We start from the raw sequence: 17,706 nt of genomic DNA, 5'->3' as shown, positions 1-17,706 counted from the left end.
GTCCAAAGAACAAACAAGCTGTGAACCCGATCAGTGTCACAAGAAACGTTTCTAGATTTTTATAGGCGTTTCGTCTACAAACGCCTAAAAATACTATAATTTATAGAAGTTATATATACTTCATAAATCATTGTCTTCATATTCTCGCTCTCTCTATCTTTCTCTCTCTCTCTCAAAAGAGCTCTCAAATATCCATATTGTGCACACAATGCACACACATATTACACAGTTGAAAGAGTAAAAAGACGCGTCACGCAGCCTATAGATTGAGGTTTACAAAGATATAGATCTTACAGTTTACAAATTACTATTAACTAATTAGTTGCAAGTGCATATGGTTGCTAGAATATGCCATGGCCCATGGCCCATAGTTCAAACAATAAACTTTTAACTTTATAATTCAAATTTTAGAATCAAATTTCAAGATTCAAAATATAACAAAATGTATTATGTATTACTGTTTACATCATACATGTAACATGCCATAATGATATACTGGTAGCTGTATGGTGTAAACTGTATACATAATCAAAGCCTGTCGCCTGCAAGCCAGCTGCTAACAACTACATAGTACACTCTAGTCTCGACTCTCTAGAGCTAGGGACCGCTGCCCTCTCCAAGATGTGCTGCCTCATCATTGTCATCATCAGCACTGGAATCAACAGATGGATTTGCATCCTCTGTGGAGGAAGAGGAAGTGCCACCCTCGAACCAAGCAGGGGCTCGCAACTGATCTGAGTCCTTTGAGTCCGTACTGTCTACCAATGCCATTGCCTCCTCTGGCTCATCTCTGCCTCGAGTCCTCGGGACGACGATGCAAGAACAAATACCTGCGATCCCCCTCGTGAGGCTCGTGCTCGACGTTGATAACCACGAATCTGAGGTGCCCTTGTATCCACTGCAACAGCAGCAGCACGTACTCATGGTGCACGAGATCGAGCCATCGAACGTGTCTGACGTCGGAATTGAAGCATATCCTGGTGCAGGGACTTGTAAGCATCGTCATTCTCTCGATTGATGGACATGTCGGCAGGTTTTAGCTTGATCTTGTCAGGATTGACTTGCTTGGGCTTCCACTCGATGCTACCGGTACCATCTGCAGACCTGTACTTCTCAAGCAGACGTAGGTTAGCATTGATATATACCAACCTATTGAGCTGCTCCACGCTCAACCTGACATAGTTTACAAAGCATAAAGAAGTCAATTCTCACGACTTAAGAATTGTTTTTCAAAATGTTACAAGCTTGATGCTATAGCCTGTAAATAAGAACTATAAGAAGTTAGAATGAACTTGTTTCTCTTCCTGGTGTGTATGTCTGCACATATGCTTCGTATCCTCTCAGTTGGACCGGATGTGCAATCTTGTGAGAGGATGCAGAGAGCTAAGTTCTGCAACGAGGGATTCAAAATCCCAAATTTCTCCCACCAAGTAAGAGCCAACAGCCTGTTGTCTCTTTCCTCATGTCATTGCGGAACTCCACTATGTCCTCTTCAATGCTATTGCAATTTGCAATACAGAAGAAGACAATATAAATAAATAGATAAATCATAAGTCATAAATGATAATACAAAGCACTTAGTAGTGAGTAGGCTGCAAACTTGTATGCCATGCTACCTCACCTATTCTGGACCGATGAGTCGCATACTTTCTCCAAGTGTCGGGTCCATTTGTTCACAAGCACCCGATCATTTCATTTAGCAGGCTTCTTCCACAAGGGATGGAGCATATGTGCAATAGTGTGGATGGGCCTATGAAACCAATCCCATCTCTTCCTCCAAATTCCTAATATGTCATCCTTTCTGAAAATTTACCAAAAGGAATCAAGTTAGAGGCTAGAGCTAGGAGAACCGAGTATTAAACTTACAAGTTTTAACTTATATGTACCTGCTCTGGTTGAGGATCTCAATAGGACAATCCTCCGTTGCTTTTCGAAGCTTCGACATGAACTCGTATAGCAAGCCCATAGTACAACCCTCATGGTCAAAGAGTCGAAGCACGAAGTACAAGGGCTCTATGGACATCTGAATGCAAAGGGCTTCCTGCCAAAACTGATTGTCGAAAACAATCCCCTCAACATTCTGTCCGGTAGGCAAACTCGAGTCACTCCAATCCAGCCATTTTGAACTGGTCATCATGCGACGAAGGCTCTCTTTGGTCTTAACCAGCCTACGAATGATAAAGCTTAACCAAATTTAAACAATGAATAATTTAAGGAATTGATTCTTGAATGATGAAAATTGAATCATGATTCATGAATCATACCTGCTAAGAACCAGGAAGATGTATCTTTGAGGGTCTCACAAGCTCCCACTTACACTCCCTTCTGAATAGGGCCAGTGCATGTGTCTTACGAGTGATATAATTCACTAGCTGCATTGCTTTTTCGCTTCGTGTCACTCCATCCATCGGAGACTATGGTGCATCCATACCGACTCCAAGCTTCCTTCAGTCCCTCCATGTCTTTCTTAAATAATCCCACCTGCTTCTTCAAACGTGTGGTGCCGAGGGTCTCAGAACTAGCAAGTGTAAGGGATGATGCTCCTGCTCTACCGGCAGCTACAAGTGCATGATAAAACTTCTTGTAGGCAAGAGTCCTTGCAACATTGAAGGGAATATTGCAAGCGTAGAAAAACTCATCCTCTGCAATTTCAGCCTCCTGGGAGCAGAGCTGAGCTGAATGTGAGCAAGGGGAGAGCAGGTAGGAAGATAGAACACTGCTCTGATACCATTGTTCGATGCGGCTGGACCGCAAGTGGGAGACAACGAGCTGAAGAAACTGAAGTGTACTTGCAAATGGACAATGAGAAAGTACAAATGGTGGCCTATATAGGGCCCAAACTCAACTTACGACTAAATGTCCCAAGTGAACTAGAACTAATATCCCGAGTGGCAACATGCGGCAAAGGTGGGGTCTAGTTTGTGGTCAAAATGAATCTCTTGATGAGTGGCGTTATGTTAGGGGGGATTGGTGGTGGGAGTGGGATGGATAAGCTAAAAAGAAGGTAGGTATGGTTAGCTTCAATTGGTCAGTGATGTGAGAGGCAAAGGCACGGGACCCCATGAGGTTGTCAACTACATTGGACCCTCCTCCATGTGGGAAACAATTAAGCCCATTGAAAGGGGGCCATCTCTCTAGATCATTGTAGATATCAAATCGTGCATGTTGCTCATGTCTATGCAAGTATGTCCATATGAGGTAACTGGGGATTGGCAGTTTGTGGAGACTCGAGAGGTACCTAAATCAATGTTAGGAAATAGAATCGAGTCTTGTTGAAAATCGATGTCGGTACCCGTCGGTCAGCGGTCCTAGCGTTGAAGTCTCCAAGACGAACTTCCTTGCGATTTGAGAAGTTCATGGCATCTAGATACAGGGCCCCATATGGATGCGGCTTCCCCTCCTCTCAGAGCTCCTTGGTAGATGGGAGGTCTTTATGGGAAAGTAGCAAATTACAATGAAGGTATCCCATGAGGATGTGCTCTTGATTTGGATCCAAAGGAATTGGCATGTGGGTCATCGCTCCACAATGATCACCCCAATGAGAGATGATCGATATAGAACTGCGATGTAGAACGAGCCTCGCTTGTAACCCTCTTGTCTCTGGTCTGGTCACGATATGTTGACTCCCATGTGTCCATCTCCGTGTAGAAGACAATATCTTGTCATGTGTATGACTTTGACTAGTTTCTTGTTGGCTTTGACCATAAGGTTCCATTATAGCTCCAAACGATACAGGTCAGAGTCTCGGACTTGTGAGTCTCATAGACCTTGTCTCCCTAGGCGGGTGTGTCTATGGGCCCTTGTATAGGACCAATCAAGAGCGGTCTCTTGTTCCACTGCCCATTTCCCCACTCTACGGGCAACATCCCACTGCTGTAGGACGACTTATATCTCCTCTACTTGCAGAGGTGTAAGGTCCTCATCGATGTGAACCTGTGGGTGATCTTGGAGAGCTATGTGCTTACACAATGACGCCAGTCGAGCGTGGGTGTCTCTGAAACGTATCACTAAGGGCTGATCTTTGGTGAGGTCCAGCTCAACCTTCCATGTTCCCTTAATATCGCCATGCAGCCGCATGCTCTAGCGATCCAAGGATGGACGTCACAAAGGTGGTAGCATATGAGACGGTGGAGCTAGTGCATGGAATCCCACATGCCGTGATGTTGAGACGTATTGGCTCTCTACTAGTACTCAAGTGAGGTGGCTGAAATGGCTGTCTTGTTAGCCTCACATTTCACAACATCCACCCACTTGGAAGCCTCTTCAATAGCCGTCTGCATCGTGGTGATCCGCTTCTCTACACTAGGGCTGCTCCTTGGGGCAATCTTGGTTCAATGTTGGAGGTCCTCCACCTCCTTCTGGAGATCAAAGGCCTCTGCTTGGACAGTGAGGCAATCATGCGTGAGGGTATCTATTGCTGCTCTACCTCTCAGGACCGCATGTGGTGCATATCCGTGAGGAGCTATTGCAAGAGATCTGGGGAGGCCATGGACTGTTGTGGTGGTATATGTATAACATGGAGGTGGAGGGCAGAGTGTGAGCTAGAGAAAAACCAATCATGGTCTTGTACAACATGGTTATTTGGGAGGAATGGGACCCCGGGGGGGGGAGGATACATTGTGTGAGTGGGAGAGGTGATAGAGTCGGAGTTCGTGGTGAGCCAAGCAGGAACATCAGAGGGGCATTAGGGCCAAGGGAGTCGCCGGAACATGGGTGTGCTGAGGTGGAGCCATCACGGAATGTGGCGTTGGTATTCACCTAATTTTCGTTGTTGAATTGGTTCTTGGCCCCATCGTAACTTTTTTCCTATTTTCTATGTCTATCTCTGTCTTTCTTGTCTTTGGGCTTCTCTTTACACGTTTCCGTTTCCGTATTAGAGTGATAGAGTCGGAGATTGTGAATGATCCAAAAGGAATTGTCTTAGAGGCCTTAGGGCTAGGGGAGTTGCTAGCATGTGGTTTTACTGAGGTGGAGCCATCACTATGTCAAGCATGTTGTTCTCCTAGTTTTTGCTGTTTCTGAGTCAACCTCGTGTTGAATTGGTCCTTGGTACTATTCGTACCCTTTCCCTATTTTCTGTCTTTGTCCCTACCTTCCTTGTCTTTGGGCTTCTCTTTTCCCTTTCTTTTCTTTATCACGGGCCATGTGGAAGAGTCCAAGTCGCGGAATAAAGTGGAGGGGTGATCTTCCAAGGTCTTAGCAAACCATCATGTAGGCTTAGTACAGAGGGCAATGAGAAAGAGAGAATGCAGTTGTAGGAGCAAGCTGTATGGCAGGAGGGGGTTGGGGAGAGGTCGAACTAATGGAACGGGGCGCAAGGATGAGGCAAGGGGTAGGGGGGAGCCATCCAGGGACAGGGGAGCAACAAGGCAAGGGGGCGTGGAGCTTGAGGCAGAGAGAGGCAATGGACGGGGGTAGGGGACAGTAGAGGCAAGGGCTAGGGTTGATGTGGGAGAAATCGTAGCCAAAGAGCGTGTTTTAGTAGGAGTCCTAGTAGTAGTTCTATGTGTGAGTGCCATGTATCACTTTGGGAGTTATTTCATATACATTTGGTACTATGAGTGTGTGTGCCTATCCTATAAAACCTTGTCCTTCTCATGTCACATCAATGAAGTCACCTCAAGCTCTTTTAGTCATGTGAGTACTTGTCATTTCATTTTCATTATGTTTTCATTTGAGTATCCTTACCTCTCTCCCTTGCGTACCTGTCATGTGCATGGATTGTATCTGACGTGTGCTTAGGCGCATAGGACTAGCTTTGATAGCCTAGGGAGGCTAGCGGCTAGGCAGGTGATTCTCAAGGTTGGGTTGCAAGGGCAACGGACGCTATCACACCTTGAACAAGATTACCATTAAAAATCGCTTCCCGATACGCACGATAGATGACATTCTGGATAGGTTGAAGGGAGGAGCCGTGTTCAGCTGCATTGATTTAAAGAGTGGGTATCACCAGGTTCGCATCTGCCCAGAAGATGTGCATACGACGGCACTAAGGACTTCTTTTGGGTTGTATGAGTTTTTGGTCGTGCCTTTTGGACTCGCTAATGCTCCTGCAATATTCAATCGCATGATGGACATGATCTTTCAAAATCACAGAGCCTTTGTAGGTACATTCTTTAATGACAAAGAGTGAGTTTTTCATGGCTGAAATTCATTTCCTGGGGCATATTGTTTCCAAAGACGGGGTATGGATGAATCCAACTAAAGTGGAAGCCATAAGGAGTTGGCCACAACCGAAGAACTTGCATGAAGTTCGCAGTTTCTTGGGCTTGTGTTCATATTACCGCCGCTTTATCTATCATATTGCAGATATTGCATCTCCTATGCATGCTCTGTCTAAGAAAGAAAGGGAGTTTCGGTGGACAAAGGAGGAGAATGACTCTTTTGAGGAGTTGAAACAGCAACTCATAACAAATCCGGTGCTGATTTTGCTTTATTTGCCGAAATCTTTTCATGTGCACGTGGATGCTTGTGGTAAGAATGGTATTGGAGCTGTTCTAACACAGGATGGGCACCCTGTAGCCCTATGAGAGTCACATATTACAGCCAGCTGAGAAGCATTTGCAGATCTATGAGAAGGAGATGTTGGCTGTACTTCATGCCTTGTCCACTTGTCTACTTTCTGACTTAATCCAAAAGCACATGATATGGGCAAACTTCTTGTCTATGTGTACATGTTGAAGGCAAGAAGAATGTGGTTGCAGATGCCTTGTCTCGAAAGCCGCAAGTTTCAGCTATGACAATTGGCTATCATAATGAGCTTCAGGTTATGAAAGATCAGTACGTAGATGGCGAACAGTTTGCTGGAATTTATGAACATTATGTGATTAAGGATGGTTATATGATGATGCATGGCAGGCTGTGTGTCACTCAACTATTAAGGCAGAAGGTCATGAGTGAATGTCATGATCCACTGTATGCAGGACATCGTGGTATTGATGCTACAGTTAAGGCGGTGGAGCATTCTTTTATTGGCCTACGCTGCGTTGTGATGTTGAAGAATATTCGCACATGCATGCCTATTCAAGGTTGTTATGCAGCAGTATGCCAAGTGGAGATAGGGCAAGAAAAATCCAGCAAATAGGGTGACATCAAAAGCGTATCTCATCAACTGATGTATCCAATGCAAAGTAGCCATGGAACCTGAAAGCAATGTGCAGTGATGGATGATTATGCTTTGCATAGAAACATAGGGGACTAAAAAAGAGAGCTAGGGGGCAAAAAGGAGAACAAGTAGAAGATAGTAAAGGGCAAATTGAGAGAGGAAGGACTAGGGATTGAAGGTAGAAAAGGAGACACCTGACCAGAAATAGCAGCTAGCAGCCAGGACAAGCCTTAAGATTGTTCCAAGAAGTGATGCCAAAGGAATGTAAGTGAAAATAAAATGTTTTTAATGGCAAATTCATGCAGCAGACAGCTCTCTTCCACTCTTTGCAATCACATTTAGAACAATAAACTGTAGTCTGTAGATGAACTCACAAAGCAGAAATATGCAACGATAATACCACAATGTTGAAGGCCAAAAACGCCTTAGTACAGACCTCCACAAACGTAAGCTCAGGAAAGAGAAGTAGTCATGCAACAGATGCTGGGCAAAACACAGCCAAGGACGTCTGCCTGAAGACAGAAGACAGCTCTCTTCCACTCTCTGCAATCATGCTTAGAACAGTAAACTGTAGATGAACCAAGTAGAAATATGCAAAAGACATAACACTACAATGTTGAAGGCCCAAAAATGTCTCAGTACAGACCTCCACAAACGGAAGCTCAGGAAAGAGAACAAGTCATGCAACAGATGCTGGGCAAAACACGGCCAGAGACGTCTGCCAGAAGACTGAGGAAGAAAGCTGAATGCACTTCTGAGGGATGGGCTCCTGCATTGGCTCAAATGGAGCAGATGGGCTGTTATATAGGCCAAGGGCACGCCCCTACAGACCTGGCTGACACGGTCTGTAAACTAGTCAACCACAGACTGACCGACTGGGGTCTGTTTGACCCAACGAGATGGTCTATTCCAGCAACCCTAATGGACGACTTTAAAACCCCAGATCTGGCTTTTTATAGGCCAAGACCATGACCGTACTTGCCCTCTGGCCCTGCGCAAAAACTCTTGCTGCAGGTATCTGTTTTTAGCCTCTAACCGTCCTCCAAGAAAATTAATGGATTGGAGATTCATTGAAGGAATGTTTGTGAGGCTCTCTCTCCTTAATCTGAACATGTAAAAGTTTATTTGTGTTATCAAAATAAAAACGAAACAATTTCACAGCACATATTGGTTAATATTGTTATAAAGATAATACCTACCAGTCAAGAAGGCAGTTGAATTTGGTTTACAAGTGGAGTTTGAAGAAGTTTGTGAATTAAACATAAAGAAATGTAGAAGGCCAAATGTTTTCTCATTCTCTGAGGAAGTCTAACTTGCAAAACACTTCTTTTGTTAGCTATTTTGGACGTCTATGGATATAGCCTGTTGGTTTTCTGTTTTGGTATCCTTGTGCTAGTATCATTGAAAATATTCTCGTTGTGGAGTGTTTGCCAGTTGTATGCTCAATTCAACTACGTATTTTCCTTTGCCAGATTTTTGAGATCGGTGGAGGCGCAGGTACATGTGCAAGAAATATACTAGACTACATTAAATTGAAAGCACCCTCTATATACAAGACCATGCGCTATGTGTAGGTTTGGACATTCAAGATTCTTTTCATTGCAAAGCATTGATGTTTTTGATGATGAGAGAATAAGCAATGTTCAAGTGGACAAATGATGCCTTAAATTGCGGAATGCAATAAAATTATAAATTGTTCTGAATTCGTTATCATTTACATTATTTTGATGAAACACATATGGCATAGGAGGACAGAGTATGAAAACCATATGTTGTGCCCACATGGAGATATACTGGATCTAGTGAATAATTATAGTAATAGTGCCTAGTGAAGCTTTGTAGGAATATGCCCTAGGGGCGAGAGAATTGTTAGAAATACAGTCTGTGGGCAAATGAAATCTGTGGTGGACGTGATGGGATGGGCTTAAGGTGGCATTGTGTATTTGCAGATGTGTGCACACAGTGCCCTGGAGCCAACAGCTTATCTTGAGAAGATATGTGTTCTGTGATTATCCACATAATTTATGTTGTACTTGGGGTAGGCTGTAAGATTGACTGCTTGAGGGCTGCTTTAACAGTTAACTATCATGTTGGAGAGGCCATAGTTGCCTTGAAACAGTAATGTTTTTACAATTTGGATGTTGAAACAGGAATGTTTCGGGAAAGTGGAAGTCAACCTGGGATTAGAATAACATGCAGTACGACCCATCACCATTCATTCATCCATGACATAGAAATATACCATAGGATCTATTGAATTTGTAAAAGGTGAGAGGAGCTGAAGAGAGGGAGACTGAGGGGGAGCTCTTCTGAAGGAAATGTGAGAAGAGGGCAGGGGGATTGGGGGTGGGGGCGAAAAAATTGCAGCAAAGCAAGGGCGGGAGTGAGAAAGAGATAGGAGAAAGCTACAATCTTGCAAGTGAGAGAAATGGGAAAGGGGGGAGGGGGAGCAGCTGTGAAGCGAAACACTTTTGTGAGAGCTTGAGAGTTGAAAGCTCAAAGCTTGAGGATTGGAGTGTAGACATCGAGCAAGTTTGACGCTGAGTGGAGTAGACACTCGAGAGTTTAGGGAGTGAAGCGTAGACTGGAGTGGAGTAGTCACTCAAGAGTTTAGGGGAGGTGATAGGAGTGTAGTGGCTTGGAGAGCTTAGGGTGTGTGAAAAATGAAATGAAATGAAATGCTTGTATTAAAGTCCACGGTAGGGTCATGGGACTGGGAAACGCAAGTACAAATTCAAGGTCTAAAGAGTTCTAGACACAACTCTGTTGGACAAGAAAAATAACAACAGTCTGCACTAGAGTAAGAAGCCTACCCAATTCAGTCTAATGTAATTGAGACAATGAGACAAGATTACAATCATGTGGAAAGTAAAAAAATGAGAAAACTAGTAACAAAGTGTATGGACATATATGGTCCTGGAGAGGGCTGCATATCCCTACAAGCCACCGCATCTCCAGTGGAAGATTTAGAGGCTGGAAAGAGAAGGGGGACGGGTAACGAAAGGGGCAGAGGGGGCTGCAGTCCTGGAGGTAGGGAGGGGAGGCGGGCAAGGAGAAGGGGGGGGGGGGCGGGTGAGACGGGTGACTGCAAGTTCAGGGGGAGGGGGCGGGGGAGGGGAGGAGGGACTGAGGGAGAGGGGGGACTGAGGGAGAGGGGGGGGGGAGTCACAAAATATATGTAACCCATACAAGCCACTGTGGGCTGAAGCAAAGGGCTCACTAAGGCCCTTGCTGAGTGCTAAGCGCTAAAAATGCAAAAAGCTAGTACAAAATAGTAGGAAAAGAGCAATCAAGTACTGCTCAGGACCAGAGCTCCAAGTACGTGTGCAGGCTCTGTATAACCGGGCTCCCTGATGGCCCTCTGATGTGATGCAAAGAGCTCACGTATTTGTGTGTGCCGGGCTGTCTCCTGCGGTGGCAGGGACCACACTCTCCTGGATCTCTATATTCGGTGGGCTACATCGAGAGTAATGCCTTGTCATTGTTGGCGGTCCCCTCTGAGGAGGGCTGAGATAGGTTAGACCTCAATCGTACGTGCTCTCGTTGCCCCACGCGTCATGTGTGGTCTCCGCGTCTCTCGTCCAACCACATCCTAGTGACGGGTCTCACTGCTGATCCATTGTGCTCTCAATAGCAGAACATCTCCAAGGCCTCAAAGTGTTTTTGCAATCCCTCAGTTGAGGACGAATGAGAACTATTTCATCTGCATATAGTTGTATCTGTACCATCAAATCAGCCAATAGGGAGCCCTCTCCTCCTACAGTGTTTTGGGTCCCCAACGAGGGTGTAGCTGAGCCACAGCAGGAATATTCATCTGGTTCAAATACAGGAACAACTTGATCTCTCTATTCTACATGAATGACCAGGGAGTTTTCTATGCCTTCTAAGTTTATTTGCCTCGGTGTTTAAGTTAATTCAGATTGCAGGAGTTTCCCTTGCATAGGGAAAAGTGGTTTTGGTTACAGTGCGTAGACTCGGGAGTCCGGCCGACCCCGCAGGTGTCGCGCCCAGCAAGCCATACACTGTCTGATAGAATTGCCTTATTGGAGGATGCCTTGCTCAGAGAAATTTATCAGTGGAAGAATACACTGATAAGTTCAGAGAAAGTGTAATGAAAGTTTATGAACCTCTACCTCAGTCAATCCAGGTAAAAGATTTTATCTTTGGATTGAATGATCGGACCTGGTTACACAAATGGGACGAGGCCTTCGCCATTTGTGAAATGAGGAATGATATGAAGAAAATCCGCGAGGCCATCCATATGTTTAATGAGGCAGCGGATAGGTGGTGGATAAAACAACAGAAAGATGGAGTGGCATCCACTACTTGGGAGGGGTTTAAAAAAGAATTTAGAAAACACTTCTTACCTCCTGACGAAGCATCCCGGTATCGAAACCTTCGTCAGAGAAATTTATCAGTGGCAGAATACACTGACAAGTTCAGAGAAATTGTAATGAAAGTTTATGAACCTCTACCTCAGTCAATCCAGGTAAAAGATTTTATCTTTGAATTGAATGATCGGATCAAGATGGAAGTTCGGGCCAAGGATGCGAACACGCTAGGTGAAGCAATTGCCATAGCCCTGAACTATGAGGATGCAAAGGAGAACGGACCAAGTGGGTTTGTGCAGGTTGGGACTCGGTATGAGTACCTGAAGAAAACTGGATTTAAGAAGAAGTGGATTGGAAAAGGGAGTGTCTCATAGCCTAGTGGTCAAGCCAAGCAGGTGAAACCAGTTGAGACTCCTAAATCAAGTACCACCATTGGAATGAAAAGAAAAGTAACACCAATGGCAGCCCGGGCTTGGTCAATGTCTTTTTTGAACCGAGAGCAAAGAGAAAACGGATACCGGAGACGTTGTAGCTGTGTGCCTGCCAATCGGGGCCCAATGGTTTGGAAGAATTGCTTCGTCATCATGTCCCCGTGCTGTACCGACCAGGCCCGGGAAGAGTAATAGGAGAACTCGGCCCGTCGAATCTCTGTGTCCTGAAGCTCAAGGCGAGCGCGAACCTGTCGCTAAGCCACTGAGAACTTGGGTCGTGCTCCCTGAGCCGCTCTATGGAGGCAAGGTGTCTCCTCAAAGCCCGCTCATGCTCTTAAAGCATCCTCCTCTGCCTAAGGGTGTGAGCCTGTAACTCCTCACTGTTCCTCTGGATTGCATTGGCCACCCACGAAGCCCAGCCCTTGCCCACTCCCAAATCCTTGCGATGACCTGCTAGATCTCCTCATCCTGTAGGTGGTCCTTTGGAATGCGGACTCCCTTTTGGGGGAGACCTCGACGGGGCTGATCTAAGTGAAGTACTACGGGAGAGTGGTTTGACATCGTGGTACCCGCCAAAAGAGCTACGTCTGTGCAGTGCCCAATCCCCAACGTAGAAACGGTCTAGTCTCTCAAGCAGTCCATCATGTCTCCTCTGACCGAAAGAGAAGAGGAGGCTGCCAGGTATCCTGCTGAAATCTGACTCTCGCCACGGGTCCCTGCCACTAATCATGAAAATGAACTGCTCCCAGGTGTTACGCTTTGCTGCTGGCATCTCAAAGAAGGAGGCGTCGCCCTGCTTGTCTTCCCCAAACTCTAGGTTGTTGAAGTCCCCTCCAACAATCCAGGAGTTTACATCCGGAAGACACTCTGTCTGCCTTCTCCAAAAGGTCGGGAGGTGCTGTCTGCACGTTGGGGCATACACGTTCAGGATCCCAATCCTTGACTCTCCCATCTTGACTCCCATCCAAATTTCCTGTCCTGGGAAAGCTCGCCCTGATGGTAGACCTCTGGAGCCAAAGTCTATGACACCGAGATGCAGACCCCTCTGCTCCGTCCTACTGCAAGGGACCACTCTTCCGGACCTTGCCCTAGGAGGAGGTGGTGACGCCGTCTGATGTCTGCTGCTGAGAACATATGCTCCTGGATCAAAAGGATGTCCATTGTCCACCCTATGACTGCCCTCTGCAACTCCTGTGCCGGAGTATCAGGTACTGCGGTTGACTGTGAGCACGGTCGTGGAGCCCATGCACATTCCAACTCACTATGGTCCAGCTCATGAGGATGGGGGTCTAGAGAACAAGGCTCTCTTGTGAGTGGGTACCTGTTCCAAAAAGACTGTCTTGTGTGACTTTGCTGGGGGTTTGGAGGGCGAATAGTCCGTGACTGTGCGACGACGTACTAGGGTGGATACCGGCTCAATGCTGATCTTCCGTGCCCACTTCATCATGAAGGAGAGTGCCACCCCAAACCGCTCCGCACATTTCTAGAGGGGCCAGTAGTATGCATGATCCACCATTGCCTCAAGCGGCAATCTGATAACTCCTACCACCGAACCACACATCGGCTCCTGTTGCGTGAAGCTCAACTGAAAGTTCACCTCCGCACCATGGACGTACTAAAGATCCACCAGTCCCCGTGCTCCCATCCACTCGTCCATTATGCGTGAAATCTGGTCTCCCATAATAGCATCAAACACCTCTGGGGTCCACTTCTCCAACCCTATGGAGGCAAACTGGAAGCTCCAAACGGGGTGTGTCTGAGAGCCCACTGCGCTGAAAACCCCCCTTCCGTGGCTGAAGGATCATAAGCGTTACCTCTAGCGTTAAAGGACAGGAGTCTGGGATCTCCATGTAATTCTAGGGTCCCAACCTCCAGAAGTCCAGTGGCAAGGGTCCCCCAGGCTGGAGGTGGGGGGCGACTGACCTAGAGAACGAGCCCCATCCCTCTGGCACCCTCCCTGAATGGGCCTGATGGTGTGGTGAGGGAGCAGAAGGGGACGTCGTCTTACCCTTGCTTGCTGGCAGGGGTGTTGAAGCAGGGGAGGGGAGGGTGGCTGAGGAACCTGCTACGGAGGTGGAGAGGGAGACAGCGGGGGCGGGAGGAGGGAAGGGGGCGGGTAGTGAGAGTGATCACAGCAGGTTGGGCAGGGGGGAGGAGGGGGCGAGGCGGACCCAGGGGGGGAGTGGAAGGGAAGGGGGAGAGGGATTTGGAGGGGGAGGGGGAGAGGGGGGAATAGGGGCAATCACAGGCTCCGCCTACTGATCAGGCTCACCGAGGCTCTGGATCCGCTCCTCCTCAACCGTTGTCTAGCTATCGTCCGCCATTGCCACATCAGGAACTCCTGGGGCTTGTTGTTGATGCGAGGGTGGATGCAGACGCTAAACCTCTACCATGTGAGGATCATTTGGCTGGACGGTGGCCCCTTTCGTTGGGGGAGGTGGATCCCCACGCAAGGGCTCCTACTACTGCTGTTGTCTCTCTCTCTCTCTCTCTCTCTCTCTCTCTGTGTTTGGCCCTCTGCCTGCGGTGCTTGCGAGCCTGTTTGCTTGGTTTCTTTTTCTTTTTTACTTGGGTCTTGTCCCCTTCTGAAGGGGTCACCCAGGGAGTCTGAGACTCCTGTTGCTTCTGTCTAAGGGGGTGCGGGACTTTGGTCTGCTGGCTCTGCCTACTCTGCGGGGGAGGGGGAGGGGGGGGAGGCGCTCGGCCATGTCCATGGGGGCAATCTCTAGCTAGGTGACCCATCTATCTGCACCGAAGACACTGGCCTGGTAGCTGAGAAATCTCCACACGCTAGCGAAGTGTGCCCCCTTCAAGGGTCTCTAGGAGGATCAACTCTGGGAGGGGCTCCGGGCTCTCAACCACTACTCTGATCCTAGGGACCCCGTCATCTGCCATAACTGAGGTGACTGACTCAGGCAGGGACTCGAGCACGGTGCCAAATGCCCGACCAATGGAGGGGAGGATGGCTCAATACTCGGGGAGCCCTAGGAAGCGGAGCGTCACCGAAAAATGGGGAACATGGTGTGCCGTGTCCATGTCCTCCACCGTAAACCCATGATACCAAGGAAAGAGGTAAACTAGATGCGGGCCAAGGAGGATGGGGCTTTGCTCCACGAGTGTCGAGGTAGTGTCGAGGGGGCTCAGCTGGATGAGGAAAACACCTCTTCCATAGATGGTGACCTCCTGAATGTGGTTGCCCTCTAATGTCAAGCTCGCCCCTCCGCCTTCTAGCCTCCCCCCAACTCCTTGCCTCCCCCGCCATTGCGCCTCCCCCCGCCATCTCACCCCCCCCTTCATTCTTCCCCTCCACCTCTCCCGCCCTCTTCTCCGCCCCTCTTCCCTCCCTCGCAGGCTCTCTTCTTACGCCTTCCTTCCGCTCCTTCACTCCCTCCTCCTCTCCTTCTCTTCTCCCTCTTTTTCTCGTTCCCCTTCTTCTTCTACCTTCCCTTCCGCCCTCTCCACCTCTCTCCTCCGCCTCTTCGGCTCCCCCTCGGACGCCCTTCTTCCTCATCCTCCCTCCCCCCTTTTTACTCCTCTTCCTTCATGCAGCGGGAGCATTTGTGCTTGTTAAGGCGAAAGAAAATCTTGGTGGTGACACTTGGTCTGGCCAGAGGGGCTCTATGGTAGCACCCTCGAATCCCACAGCCGTTAAGGTTCTTCTTTCCCCAGCTGACAAGCAACAGGTACAGCACGCAGTTTAGTCCCTCCAGGACAAGGCATTCGTGGGCAAAATTGTGGGCCTCACACCTACACGGAGACAAGTGCGAGAGTGGATCCAGGAGGCTAGAAGGGCGGAGTGGGGGGCGGAGGAGCAGCGCGAGAGGGTGGCTGCGAGTCGAAAAGGCGGCGAGGGGAGAGGGGACGAGGCAGAAGGGCCGGGGCGGAGGAACAGCGGGCAGCAGGGCAGCTAGAAGGCAGCAAGGTAGCCAGGCCGCCGTGGACGGAGCTTCTTACGTCGTGTTATCCGACGTGAGATGCGATGCACCTTAGATGAAGTCAGGTGTCCCAGGGCCTCGTCGCGTGTGAGGTGAGCTCTCATCTCCTTACATTCATCATCTTAAGACGTCTTCCAAGCCGGGGCATGTGTGGGTTGAGTCGTAGGGAAAGATATGATGGCACCCTCGTGTACCACTGAAGCCAAAGTGGCTGAAACCTTAGCAAGATCTACCTCCGCTCCATGTAGGGTTGGAAGCTCTTGAGCTAAGTGACTCACGTAAACTGGATCGAGAGTCCGGTCAAAGTGAACATGGGTCCGAGTGGGCGCATGAAGGACTCTCTTTGTGGCTGGCCTGGTAGTGGAAATACAGAATGTCAGGTATGACTGATCAGCAAGTGGGGGAGGGGGTTACTACAAAGTCGTGAATCTGAGATGCGAAGGCAAGGGAGCCCATCAGGTAGTCCACTGTGCTTGTCCCCCTCCCCATGTGGGAAACAAGTGAGTCCATCGGATGATGGCCATCTCAGAAGGCCATTGTATATGATCAGATCATGTACTGCTCCCATCAGAAGTAGGTGCCGAGCATCTGCTGAGTGTCTCACTATCCCCAGCTCAGTTGCTTCTAACTCTGGTACTATGAGGGAATCGGATGCAAAGTCAAGTAGTCCTACCTAATTGTCCCCTGTGCGTGGTCACCAAGGAGGAGTGTGTCATCCTGTCTAGAGAACTCTGTGATATCATCATGTTTACTCTCATACGGGATGTTCCCTTCTGTGGCAACCTCACGTGCATACGATGATGTATCTGGAGTAAAATAGCACACCGCAATGAAGATCGGTCATGCCTCTAGTAGCTGAACTCAAATCCACATGTGCTGTGCATGTTCCTCTTTCCTAACCACTGAAAGGAGTGGCCTGAGAGCTGATTTGAAGAGGACAGCCACACCCCAGAGCCTCGTACTCCACTTTCCCTCCTCAGTTCCCTCCTATGGGCAGACTCTTATGTGTATCCTGTCATGGTGGGCAACCCTCTCTCTGGGCTCTCGTGTGTCTCGGTATAGAAAACTATGTCCCTGTCACTGTATGTCTCCAGGAAACCTCCTGGGTCAGACCAGAGGGTGCAATTGCAGTTCCAAACCGCCATTTTCAAACCCCCTTGTGCTCTCTTCTCCTGGGTTTGACACCGTCATGTGCTGTCTATTTCTCCTTCTTCTCTTCCTTCCCTTTCTCCCCTGTCTGCTCTCTCTTTGATAATCACTTTTCCATCCTTGTAGGCAGCCCATTTACCTGCATCTCTTGCTGCCATAACCCGAACCATTCCCTAAGGCCCCAACAAGACCCCTTGTAACGAAACTCCGAACAACTGTGGACAGGTCTACCCTCATGAGCATGGGGGCAACCTTGAAGGGGACCAGAATATACTTGGATGATGACCTCACACTGCTGAAGCACCATGCTTTCTCGCATGTGAGGTTGACTCCCATTTTGGTAAACAAAATCTTGGCATCTGACATGGGGGTGTGTCCAACTGTTAAGCCTCTGACTAAGACATTTAAAGCCTTGTTGTTCCTTCTTTTCTCTTCCTCTAGAGCTTCAGAGATGATCTCTTTCTTGGGGGCTGCTGCACCCTTTTTAACCACATTCTTCCATTCTAGCATATCTGCATTCCCTTTAGTGATTTGCTGTGTGAACTCAGCATGCTTCCCTTGTATGGTAGTTTGTAGGGCTGCCATCTCCTTCTTGAGCTTCTCATTCTCAGGTTTCAACACTTCCATTGCATTGCAGGTCCCTTCTGGTGTCCCTTGCATGTCCCTCAGTTGCTGTAATTCTGTCCCCATGGCTTGCATTTTGTGTCATTGATGCCGGTCCTTTCCGCTTCCCATGTTTTTCTCCTTCCCCCATT

At 48.2% G+C, this 17,706-nt stretch overlaps 1 protein-coding gene across 3 annotated transcripts in view; it reads left to right on the top strand.

Moving 5' to 3' along the window:
• Positions 1-17,706, top strand: part of LOC147883725 (NADH dehydrogenase ubiquinone complex I, assembly factor-like protein (DUF185)) — a 137,543-nt gene that overhangs the window by 73,323 nt on the left and 46,514 nt on the right. For all 3 annotated transcript variants that reach the window (XM_087398485.1, XM_087398486.1, XM_087398487.1), the window contains exon 6: positions 8,578-8,675. In XM_087398485.1, the coding sequence (XP_087254611.1) occupies positions 8,578-8,675 (98 nt within the window). The remainder of the gene's footprint in view (positions 1-8,577; positions 8,676-17,706) is intronic.

This window comes from Dipteris shenzhenensis, chromosome 27 (genome assembly GCF_047967505.1).
Source record: "Dipteris shenzhenensis isolate YYH24624 ecotype China chromosome 27, Dip_SZ_1.0, whole genome shotgun sequence".
Classification (NCBI taxonomy): domain Eukaryota; kingdom Viridiplantae; phylum Streptophyta; class Polypodiopsida; order Gleicheniales; family Dipteridaceae; genus Dipteris; species Dipteris shenzhenensis.
Note: the sequence above shows the minus strand (reverse complement) of the source record. Positions and strands in the feature narration are given on the sequence as shown.